Source organism: Marmota monax, unplaced genomic scaffold, assembly GCF_021218885.2.
Source record: "Marmota monax isolate L192 unplaced genomic scaffold, Marmota_monax_Labrador192_F-V1.1 WCK01_AAM20220418_F8-fsc00292, whole genome shotgun sequence".
NCBI classification, from domain to species: domain Eukaryota; kingdom Metazoa; phylum Chordata; class Mammalia; order Rodentia; family Sciuridae; genus Marmota; species Marmota monax.
The window spans coordinates 659,356-671,546 of NW_026692864.1; the positions used below are offsets into that span (position 1 = coordinate 659,356).

Consider the following 12,191-nt stretch of genomic DNA (forward strand, 5'->3'; position numbering starts at 1 on the left):
GCACCTGCCTATTACGTGTGAAACCCTGGGGTCAATCTCTAGATCAGTACCTTAAAAAAAAAAAAAAAAAAGCAGTAATGCTCTGGGCTTGACCCCCAGGCTTAAGGTGTTTGTAGTGTGAGCAGGCTGGAATCCCAACAGCTTGACTGACAAGTCTGGAGGGTTTGTCTCTAGTCTAAGTAGTACAGGTGGCAGGCTCGTAGTCCCAGCTACTTAGGAAGCTGAGGTCACTTGAATCCAGAAGCTCAAGGCTTCTACAACATAGGCCTTCTACAACAAGGCCTCCACAACATAGTGAGAGCTTGTCTTTTTTAAAAATAATAGTAATAATAACCAGACATGATGTTGCATGCCTGTAATCCCAGCAGCTCTGGAGGCTGAGGCAGGAGGATTGCAAGTTCAAAACCAGCTTTAGCAACTTAGCAAGGCCTTAAGTAACTCATTGAGACCCTGTCTCTAAATAAAAAATACAAAATAGTGCTGGGGATGTGGTTCAGTGGTTAAGTGCCTCTGGATTCACTCCCGATACAAAAATAATATTATCCTAGCCTTGGGAGAGGAGACCCAGAAGGCTGTTCTAGGCCAGTCTCCACAGTCCAGGAGACCACTTGTTCCCCCTAGAATTACAGGGGTGCAAAGCTAACCCATTTCTTAGAGCAGCTAAGTGGTCTAAGAAATAGGTTAGTTTTGCACCCCTGTAATTCTAGCTTTTCAGGAGGCTGAGACAGGAGGATTGCATGTTCTAGGTCAGCCTCAGCAACTTAGAGAGACACTATCTCAAAAATTAAAAAAGGACTGGGGACGGTGTTCCGTGCGAAAGTAGTCCTGGGTTCAATCTCCAGTACCACAAAAGGAAGAAATAAAGAAATGAGTTAGCCGTAGGACCTGGCACACACAGTAGGTCCTCAGAAAGTATTTGTTGGATGTTATTGGTGGTAGCTTGTTCATTCTTTCCCTTCCTCCTGCCCGCCCTGTTCTGCCTGCTATTTGCTCATTGTATGGTCCTTTTCATGAAGGAATGTTTTAAAGAGCACAGGCAGAATTTTACAACAAACAGTGCATTGTTTGAGTGATCCAGAGCAGGACTGTGGTCACCAGAGTGGCCAGAGGCTACAAGGAAAGGAGTGAGAAGAGAGGGCGAGGCTTGAGTGGGAGGCTTGGGTGGGCAGCAGCAAATCTCTGAGGGAGTCGTCCCTTGGGGGTTGTGGTTCTTAATGTCAGAATCAGGCCTTTTGTTCTCAAAAATTAGTTGGGCCAAGAAAAAGACCATAAGCCAATTATCAACAGGTAATTTTTAAAAAGTGTCCTTATGCATAAACAGTTTTAGACTCTTAGAACCCAAAATCTCAGGAACCCTGAATACAGTTTCTCCCTAGGCAGGTCAGCCCAAGACAAGAAGGCTGATACTGAGCAACTCTGATTTCTAGAGTTCTAGTAGAGGTGTTTTAGAGACTACGCAGTGGGAGGCTGGAGCCAATGCACAGTGAGTTGACTTGCATGTTCCTCCCAACCATGTGTTCACTAACTTCACATTGGTAGCCTGAAATTGGCCACAGAAAGGAAATTTACACCATGGGAATTAGCAAATGCTAAGGATCCCTCTCTTCCAGCTGGTTGTTAAACATTTCCCAGCACAGCACTGGGCATATTCTTTTCTTAAAATTTAACCAGGGGCTGGGACTGTGGCTCAGTGGTAATGCACTTGCCTTGCATGTGTGAGGCACTGGGTTCGATTCTCAGTACCACATATAAATAAAATAAAGATCTATCGACAACTAAGGGAAAAAATATTTTTAAAAAAGTCAACCAGTGGGGGCTGGGGTTGTGACTCAGTGGTAGAGCACTTGCCTCACACGTGTGAGGCACTGGGTTTGATCCCAGAACCACATATAAATAAATGAATAAAATAAAGGTCCATCAACGACTGAAAAAAAAATTTTATTATTATTTTTTTAACGTTAACCCCAGTGAGGGGCTGGGGTTAGGCACTGGGTTTGATCCTCAGCACCACATGGGGGAAAAAATATATGGTTTTGTGTCCATCCATAACTAAAATATTAAAAAAAAAAAAAGTTAACCAGTGGGAACCAGGCCCTGTAGTGTACACCTGTAATCTGTCTTAGGAGGCTGAGGTAGGAGGATCACAAGTTCAAGGCCAGCCTGAGCAGTTTAGTGAGACCCTGTCTCAAAAAAAAGGAGGATGGGGTGGCTGGGGATATAGCTCAGTGATAGGAGCACTTGCTTAGCAAGCTTGAAGCCCTAGATTTAATCCCCAGTACTACTCCACAAAAAAGAGAAAAAGTTAACCACTAGGACTTGGTAATACATGTTTTTCATCTAGACCTTCTACCTAAATTTCTCTTCTCCCAGGTTGACATGTGTCTGGCTCCTGATCAGCTCAGGTGACAGCAGAATACCCTATTTTATTGTTTGTTTCTTTTATTTCTCCCCACCTCCCCAGTATTGGGTGTGAACCCAGGAGAGCTCTACCACTAAGCTAAATCCCTAACCCTTTTTATATTTTATTTTGAGACAGTGTCTCACTGAGTTACTGAAGCTGGCCTCAAATTTGCATTCTTCCTACCTCAGCCTCTGGAGTCACTGGGATTATAGGCATATGCTACCCTACCCAGCTGTTTTACCATTTTCACAGCATTTATCCCTTCCTGAAAACATAAAAACGCAGCATATAAAATGTTATCTCTGTCCCCTGTCCTAATACCCTCACCTATAGAATCTTTCCCTCTAATTTCTCAACAGCCTCCTTTTCCGAAAGGGTCCGGAACATGTCGCCTGATGAAATCAAGATCCCACCAGAACCCCCTGGCAGGTGTTCTAATCATTTACAAGTAAGCACAGGGCCTGGCTGCTGAGGCCAATATGGATGAAGTGGTATGGGTTAGTTACCTGGTGGGGCCATAGCAGGGAAAAGGGACCAAGGTCCTGGGTTCAATTTCCAGCACCACAAAAAATAAATAAATGAATAAATAGGCTGCCACATGATCAGGAGCTACAATCCTGGTTATCTCTAGCTAGCCAGATCTCAGGAATTGGCACCCATAGTTCATGGCACCTGATATCGTACTAGACTACCTTCAGCAAGGCCTATGTCCCCGCAGGAAAAAACATGCACATTTCCCTGCACACAGTTGACCCAGTGGTAAAAAGCTGTGTTGACAAAATAAGGACATATCAGACTGTAAAGTAAATTATGCTAATGTGAAAACAGCATTTATACTTTTTATTTTCCTGCGGTACTGGAAATGGAACCTAGGGCCTCACACATCAACCACTGGCACATCTAGCACTCTACCACTGAGCTACACCTTCAGCCAAAAGTACAGCATTTATATGGCATAACATTCCTGTCCTCATTCCTAAATTCAGATTTCAGCCATTTATTGCCTACCTTTGGCTTTGAAATCCCTAGTGGTGGGAACTGTTCATGCAGTTGCTCCTTGGCTGGCAAGACTTCTGGATTTCAGACTATACTGTGGCTTCTCTTTGTCCCTCTGCTGTGAGTGGGACCTTGTAACTAATAATAGGGCCGATGCCCAAGGCTGTGCAATTGTGGCCCTGGTTCACCTGCTTTGCCTTTGATCCTGCAGCTTCTGCTCAGTGCCTCTGGCTACTTAGCAAGCCCCTGGCACCACCCAAACGGATGGATGACTAATGGGAGTGGGGTTGAAGAATGCAGCAGACCAGGGGAGGGCTAGAGTCAGGGCTGGGGTACAGTGCAGCTTGTCTTCCTTTCACGGAAGTCTCCTCCCTTTGCTGAGTTGTCTGTTTCCCAGCACCCTCAGGATCAAGTCATCCTCCATGGCAGAAAATGGGCTCTAGCCTGTAAGGACAATTCCAAAGACCTGCCAGACAGAGCCAGATAGCCATTCAGCCCTCAAATTCAAAATGTTCCTCCTCATTCAATCCTCCCTTGGGTAGAAACCATGGCATTTGAGCAAATGGTTTAGTTCACCTGAGGTAGCAGAACCCATTTGATAGATGGGCCTGGAAACCCAACCAAGTCAGCTATATGATAAGTTCACCCAAAGCTGCCCAGCCTTCTATGTAAGGCCTCCTTCCACTGCCCTTGATGAGAACCCATTGAGGAAAGCAGCTTGTCGCTCTCAGCTTCTCTCTTCCCTGGTAGTTAAATGGATTACAAATCTTTCAGTGCTTCTTCAGGTCCATCTCGGCAGAAAAATTTGCCTTCTGACCAGGCGAGTAGGCCACCTTTCCTGACATGTCCATCCTAAGGAGTATCACTTGGGACCTCCAGCCCTTCCCCCACCTCCTCTTGCAGGGGAAGGGTGCCCAAATGTTTTCCTTCTGGAGAATCTGTATATTTAACTGCCAAGTGAGGGGATGCTGCAGTTTGATCTTGAATTAGATCTTACCCACCTTCCTAGATAAGAACACACTTTCAAAGAACTCTTCATTGTCACTGGACAGCACTGATACCATATGCCATAGGGGCCAGGCAGGACCCCCATCCTGAGGATAGCATATTACTGGCCCAGTAGGTTAGCCTGGATCCCAGCCAGGTAGTTCTCCTGTGTCCCATTGAGAGTAGGTCAGGGATCTGTGTGAGCATTTTGGTCAAAATGACATGCGCTCTTAACCCTTGATTGTGACCCTTGACAAACTGGCATGACCCAACCACTTGTGAGTGCCTCACATAAGACTTGCTAAGGCTGAGGGTTTAGTTCAGTGGGAATATGCTTGCCTAGCATGCACAATCCCCAGCATTGAAAAAGAAAGAAAATTCTAGGAAGTTTGTGAGACCACTCCAAGACATTCTACTCCTGCCTTAAAAAGGTCACAGGTCTATTGGTTGCAATTCACAGTTTTGCTGAGGACTTAACCTTCTGTTGGAATTTTAAACCAACCAGGCATGGTGGTACATTTCTATAATCACAGCAGTTTGGGAAGTGAGGCAGGAGGGTTACAAGTTCCCAGCCTTGGTAACTTAGTGAGATCTTGTCTCAAAATAAAAATTAAAAAGGGCTGAGATATGGCTCAGTGATAGTGTCCCCGGATTCAACCCCTAATACCAAACATAAATCATGTAAAAACAGTTAACACCTTAAACTCTTCTTATAGTGATTTGAGAGCTGATAACCAGTCAGGAGTTTGTTTCTTTTCTTCTCTGTTCCTTCTCCACCTTGATCTTTACTCCTCACTGTACTGGCCATCCAGAGAAGGTTGGGAGAAATCAGCAATGAAAACAGACCCATCTTGGTTTATCTTGCCTGTGGGTAGCTCTGCTCTTTAAAGGCTGGGTGGAAAAGGAGAATATGGCTGGAGTTGTGCTTCCTGGGGCTCTTGTGTTTATGCCACAGACTGGATTGTAGGTGGGTGGTCTTCTGTCATATGTCCTTCTGTTCCTGTTCATAGGACAAGATCCAGAAGCTTTATGAGCGAAAGATAAAGGAGGGAATGGATATGAATTACATCATCCAAAGGAAGAAAGAATTTCGGAACCCTAGGTGAGTTTCCCATGAGCTTGCAGGTAAGTTGAGTCACTGGTGTTGGATGGGGGAACCAGGAATGCGCCTAGGAAGGGCTAAGGAGAGGCAGCCTTGATCCCTCTTGAGCAGAAAGGGCCATCTCCCAGATTCTCCTTATTCTAAGTGCCTGTGACACATAGCCAGCTGTCTAAACCAGGTGGAACTTTACCAGTTAGATCCAAACTAAGCATAGAAACCAGTCTACAGAATAGCAGCCAAGAGTCCTGGGCTGATGCAGGGAGACCTGGCTGGTTTCTTGTCACTCCTCTGCTCCTACAGCACATAACTTCTCAAGGCTTTGGTTTCCTCATCTGTTCAATAAGGGAGTTACTCTTCTTCCAACTCTAAAAAGTTGGTTTTGCATGCAGATGAGAGGTTTTAGGGACAGGTATATCTAGGTCTTAGTCCATCTAGTGTTCTGGCTAGTGACAAACCCAGGAAGAAGGTGGTGTGTGACAGTGGGACCTGTTCTGGCCCCTGCATGGGCCTGAGTGTGGTGGACTCAACCCAGCCATGCAGACTGAAGGTTAGAGACATCTGGATTAGACACAGCATAGCTGACATCTCACTCCTGGTGCTTGCCCCAGCTACATTTCCATCTCCCAGAGAAGGTAGAAAGCCAGAGCCAGGAGGTCAGGCCCCCCATTAGGAAGCTTGCTTAGAACAATATAACTGGCCTTAAGAGTTTCCGCTCTTATCTTAGCCCCAGGGACTAGTGGGTTTCATTGCCCTGTAGACCTGGACCAGTGCCTGCTCACTGATGAGGCTGTTTTCTTTTCAGCATCTATGAGAAACTGATCCAGTTCTGTGCCATTGATGAGCTGGGCACCAACTACCCAAAGGTACGTCCTACACTCTGCAGCTTGAGGGTGAAGAGGGTTCCCAGGACTCTGTGTTTGCTCCACTGTATTTGACCTAGAGCCACAGAAAGGTCCATGTAGCAGCACTACGGGTTGAAGAGGACAGGCCCCATCTCTGTTGTTTTTGAGTTTCTATTCTGAAATAGTTTAACAAAGAAATGCCAGCAACGACCTGGTCTCTAACCACTTAGAACCCAAGTATATGCTTGTTGTTCCTATCGGCCAGCTGGTGGTGGTGTTACTGAGCCAAGAACTTTGCCACTCCCATGTTCTTTTCTGAGCTTTTTCTGGCTACCCATGACTGGGAATCATGCCAGCTCCTGTGCTGTCAAGAGGACAGGGGGCTCCAGGCCAAAAAGGTCCATGGAAAGACTCTTCAAATCATTGTTACCTGGTGGTCTCTGCTGATTGCAGCTTGATCTTTTCTTTTTCAGGATATGTTTGACCCCCATGGCTGGTCTGAGGATTCCTATTATGAGGCATTAGGTAACCTGCTTTCCATCTACCAACCACTCGTCCATTTACCCATCTGTTCAGCCATTCAACCATCCAGTCAACCATCCAGGATCCAGGCCACACATATTTCAGGGTCTCCTCTATGTCAGGCCACATCCAAGGGGCTGTTGATTCAATCTTGAATAAGACAGACCCCATCTGTAACTTACAAAACTTAAATATAAGTCAGGCATGGGGGCATATACCTGTTAATTCCAGCTACTTGAGAGACTGAGGCAGAAGGACCAAAAGTTCAAGATAGGTCTGGGCAACTTAGCACGACCCTCTCAAAACTTTTAAATATATTTTTTAAAAGTGCTGGAGACATAGTTCAGAAGTAGAGCAATTCCCTAGCATATGTGAGGTCTTTGGTTTCCAGTACCCCACATGCGTGCACGCACATGCACGCATGCGCACACACACACACACACAAAGACTTAAATATAGCAAGGAAGATAGTGAAACCAGTAATTCCAACACTGATGGGTATTAAGATGAGGAGAGAGTGTTGGGTGTAGTGGCACACACCTGTAGTCCCAGCAACTCATCAGGCTCAAGACAGAGTATCACAACTTCAGGGCCAGCATGGGCAACTCAACAATACCCTATCTCAAAAAATTAGGACTGGGAGTATAGCTCAGTGGTAGAGTGCCCCTGGATTCAATCCCCAGTACGGGGGGCCAGGGGGACCCAAGGGGGTTTGGGGAGGGTTTGGTAATCAGGGTCACCTCACCTGGCTAAAGGATTAGGAAGACCCTGCCAAGGAAGCCATGTTGCAGCTAAGGTTTGGAGAGGTGTAGGAGCCAGGCAGATGCGGGCAGAATGCTCCAGGCAGGCTGGGGAATTGTATTCTAAGGCCAGGGGGATTTCAAAGGGTAGCCTTCAAGCTACAGGTCTTAAGCCAACAGCCCATGGTCCAGTTCCTGGCCTATACATATATTTTGTTTTCCCCACACAAATTTTTTCTTTTATTAATTTGAATTAGTTGCCAACATTTTGTATAAAATTCCATAATTGCAGCTTTTCTTTGTCAGTAGGAAGATAGTCCCCACATTCCCAAACCCAACAGTCCCTGGAGCTCAGGAGTAACTAACCCTTCCCAACATGATATGCAGCCTCCAGGCCCTTGTTTTGAGGCCCCTGCTCTAAATTGACTAAGGGCTGGCATTTCATTTCACCTAATGCAAAAGAATTCTAAGCCCACAAAGGCCTTAAAATCATCAAAAAGAATACAGTGCCCCGAGCAGTGAGGGGATTAGGCTCCACAGGCCAAAGCTGCTCATAGGGTTCCTTGTAACACCATCTTGTCTCTTCTAGCCAAGGCCCAGAAGATTGAAATGGACAAATTGGAAAAGGCCAAAAAGGAGCGAACCAAAGTAAGTGGTTACAGACCTGCAGGATCAGAAAGGCAAGCATTGGGTATGCGGGTCCTGATGGATAAGCCGAGAGTCCCCATCTCCCACACCCACCCTTTTCCGCACTTGTCACCTGCTGAGGCTCTGAGGAGCCTAGGCCTGCCCTTCTGCACCAAGCAGGCTGTGGCCCAGCCTCTGACGTGGCTTTTAGAAGCCTCCCACTGTTCCATTCTTGATGTCTTGTAGTTCAGATATTATGCTCTCCCTTACCTTCCCTCCCCCATTCACAACTTCAAAGCTCAGGTAGCTTGTCTCTTGTGGGTCATTGGGTCATCAGTGCCCTCCCTGACCTGGATGGAGGGAAGTATTTCCTTCTGAGAGTGTAGACACCCCAGCCTGCTCCAGCCATTGTATTTCTTGCCCTGCAAAACTGACCTCAGCAGCCTGCTTGGGTGCTTCCTTGTAAGTCCCATGTCTGACAGCCAGGTGAACCCTCATTTTAGAACCCTGAGTACCACTTCTTCCCAGTAGTGTGGTGTGGGTTCTTCATAAGCATCAATTTAGCTCTGAGACTAAAGCATCATCCTTTGGATACTGTGCCTTTATAACCAGAGTCTCCAAGAGAGAAAGCTGGGCATCAGACACTGGCTCCTCCCACCTCTAGTTAGACCTGGTCAGCCTCACGGCAGCTGCGACCCCCAGGATACTCCCCTCACCCCCAAGCAGAGGGGCTGCAGGGCCTGGACGCACTGGTGGCCCTCTCAAGGCCCTGGCTGGTGGGAGCTGGTGTGAGGGGATAATCTGGTTTCTCATTCTTAACCCTTGATTGAATCTCCCTTCTCTCTCTTTCCCTCTCCCTTCCAAACCCCAGGCTTATTGCAGGGACGTGTCTGCAGCGCCTGGGGACCGGAGCTGTCCTTCCCCTGTGCGGGCAGGCACCGCCTCCTGGGTGTGAGGAGGAGGGGCCTGGCCAACCGGTTCTGGGCATGTGAGGTGGGGTGGTGGGCAGGGGTGCCAGGCATGCGCAATCCTGTGATGCCGGGAGGGACTGCTGTCTGCTGGGAAAGCTCTTTGAAGAGTGGTGAAAGTCCCTTCGGGCTGTTTCCAGGCACCTCTCCCTCCCCAGATGCTCATAGCTGAGGTGACTTTCAATGCCTCTTTGTGTACTGCCAAATTCCTGTCCCCCTGGAGCAGACGGATGGCACAGGAAGTAGGCACATAGCTCTGCATTGGCCTTATCCTCCTCTCTCCCCCCTCCAGATTGAGTTTGTGACGGGCACCAAGAAAGGCACCACCACCAATGCCACAGCTACCACCACAACCACTGCCAGCACAGCCGTTGCAGGTAGGATGGCTTGGCCCAGCTCTGCCTGGACTGGCCACACCAGTCTAGCAAGGGTTTCCTGGGCTCGTCTAGGGCACCTGCTGGCCACCTGGGGCTTCTTGGACCAAGGCCTTTGCATTCCTGCCCTGAGGACATGAAGTGCTCTGCTTTTGGTTGGTCTTTATCCTGATTCCTCTTCTGCATTATCTCTAGATGCCCAAAAGAGAAAGAGCAAGTGGGACTCCGCCATCCCAGTGACGACAATAGCGCAGCCCACCATTCTCACCACCACTGCCACCCTGCCAGCGGTAGTCACTGTCACCACCAGCGCCAGCGGCTCCAAGACCACAGTCATCTCTGCTGTGGGCACCATCGTGAAGAAGGCCAAGCAGTGACAGAGCCATGCCAGGGCTTGACTGTGCAGCCTAGTGGCTGCTGTATATTTCAGGACTTGGACCTGCTCCCAAGGTGCCATCTGAGAGGAGCCTCTGTGTGGCATTCCAACCAGAAGGACATTGTAGCAGAGGCAGAGGATACAGCAGATAGGGTCTGTCTGTCCACACACCACTTTGGGGTCTCACCCAATTAAAAGTGTCGTGTTCTTCCGTCCCAGCATCTGGGGTACACTGGCCTCTTCCACGGTTTGTTTTCAGGCAAATGTGAAGCTCAAATGCTCCCTCCATCTTCTTACTTGTGATTATTGATTGCCTAAGGATTGATAGTGGGGTGATGGAAGCCTGTGGCACTGCTCAGAGGGGTGCCCCAGTAAGTCACTGATTGTTCCCACTGTCTGCCTCTTGGCATGGTCAGGTGTGGCCCCAGGGAGGAGAGTGAGGCCTCTGGTTCTTAAGCAAGAGCAGACCTCGGCTGTCTTGGTGCAATTGAGCACTCTACAGGCCACTTCTTGGACATGCCCAGGCTTTCAGAATTAGGCTAGATACCAGAAGGGCTGGGGTGAGATCCCCAATGTGCACCAGAGGGGGTTGGTATGGGCACCTGGCCAAGGCCGCCTAGTCCCTTAGTGCCCAGCAAGCGCAGCCAGTGAGATCCACAGTTGGGGAGATGAATCACCTCCTGCTCTGGCCAGCAGCAGTTCATTGTTTATGTGAAAGCACTGCTCCTGGGAGAGCTGCTGCCACCCCGCCCTTCCTCTGTTGTTATCTCTGCCCAGCAGCAGTCCCTGGGCAACACCAATGGCTGACCAGCTTCTCTTGGGCCAAAATGGGTTTCCCAACCACCACCAGCCTGGGAATGGAGGGGGCAGTTTGCCTTTGAGCCCTCTGGCAGCTCTGGTCCAGCGGAAGGGCTGAGTGTCAAAGGAGGAAGCCGGGCTGTGAAAAGCTATGGATTCCATGGGCCCGGCAAAGACTGAGAAAGGTGGTCTTGAAATTGATGCCTGGTACTGTTATGTGATCTGGGGAATATGACAAACTATCCCTAATGTCGCCAAAATAAAAATAGTCACTCTTGCCCCCTCTTCTCCTTGGGACTTGGCCACCCTGGGGGAATTGCTGCTGCCTGCTCATCCCAAGAGGGTCTTTGTAAAGGCCCCCTTGCTCCCAGGCTCTGGGGGTTCCCCCATAGCCAAGGGTACCAGGAGGTCTAGTAGAAGGCAGTGCAGCAGGGAAACAGAGTGCCAAGTACAGTGGGCACCCACTGGTCTGGTGTCCTGGCCTAAAGCAAGTCCTGTGGTCTGTATGCCACTCTTCTGTCAAATCACAGCAATAAAGCTTCATGCAGAGGTTTGGAGGAATCATTGAAGGAAAAGCTTTCTAAACTGTAAAGTACTCGGAAAGTTCTGCTGTTTGCCAATATATTTTATTTTCACTATTGACCTAAGAGAGAAGCAAACCCTAAAAATGACGAAATCAGCCAGGGTCTGGGGAGTTGGCAGCAAGGCCACCTCCCCTTTAAGGGCTCTTTGATAGAGCGGGAAGTAGGCTGAGGCCAGTCTGCCCCTCTCCCCAGCCCTGCCATTGAGCTGCCCAGTTGGAGCAGCAGTGACCGTGCAGTGGGGGCCTGGGCAGTGGACACAGCTGAGTTGGCAGCCCCAAGCTGAGAGTGCTGTTCCACTTCCTAGAAACCGAGTGAGTTGGCTAAGTCTCAATCCTCAGAATAACAGGTTAGTATAAAAGGGTGCCTGCCCACCTTTATTCCCACTGAGGATGGTGTCTGTGGATACCGGGTATCCCTGCAGGGACTAAGGTGACTTCTGATCTCACAGGGAAAATTCACTCTGCCCCCACCCCTTTCCTGTGTTGAGCAATGACATCATGATCCATGCAGGTCTCACCACTGTGCACTGGGAATCTGCGCTGTCCCTCACACCCCGTGGGTGACTTCAGAAGCTCCTCCTCCATCCTCTTTATTGCTGCCTCTGTTCAGGCTCTTGTCCCTCACACCACACTGTTCTGGCCTGGTAGTGCTGCCTCAAGTCTCCCCACTCCCGTCCAAGCTCCGGTCATCTAGCAGAGGCCCCTTGCTATACTCCAGCTTTTGCCATGTTACACGCTGCACAGCAGGGTCTAGACTTGAGCATGGCATGCCAAGCCACCAGCTTCCCACCTCTCCACGCCCCACCCACTGTGCTTGGGCAGCTCCCTCACCTTGTGCTTTCCCTGCTACGCCTCTGCACATAATGGATCTCAGG

At 48.9% G+C, this 12,191-nt stretch overlaps 1 protein-coding gene across 3 annotated transcripts in view; it reads left to right on the forward strand.

Annotated features, from left to right (window-relative positions):
• The window catches only part of Sap30bp (SAP30 binding protein), a 41,343-nt gene extending 30,061 nt beyond the window's left edge, over positions 1–11,282 (forward strand). For 2 of the 3 annotated variants that reach the window (XM_046449557.2, XM_046449558.2), the window contains 7 exons: positions 2,761–2,849; positions 5,395–5,486; positions 6,289–6,349; positions 6,802–6,853; positions 8,180–8,238; positions 9,478–9,562; positions 9,755–11,282. In XM_046449557.2, the coding sequence (XP_046305513.1) occupies positions 2,761–2,849; positions 5,395–5,486; positions 6,289–6,349; positions 6,802–6,853; positions 8,180–8,238; positions 9,478–9,562; positions 9,755–9,936 (620 nt within the window). In that variant the 3' untranslated portion in view covers positions 9,937–11,282. The remainder of the gene's footprint in view (positions 1–2,760; positions 2,850–5,394; positions 5,487–6,288; positions 6,350–6,801; positions 6,854–8,179; positions 8,239–9,477; positions 9,563–9,754) is intronic. The other variant, XM_046449559.2, reaches the window with a different exon arrangement.
• Positions 11,283–12,191: the final 909 nt, after the last annotated feature.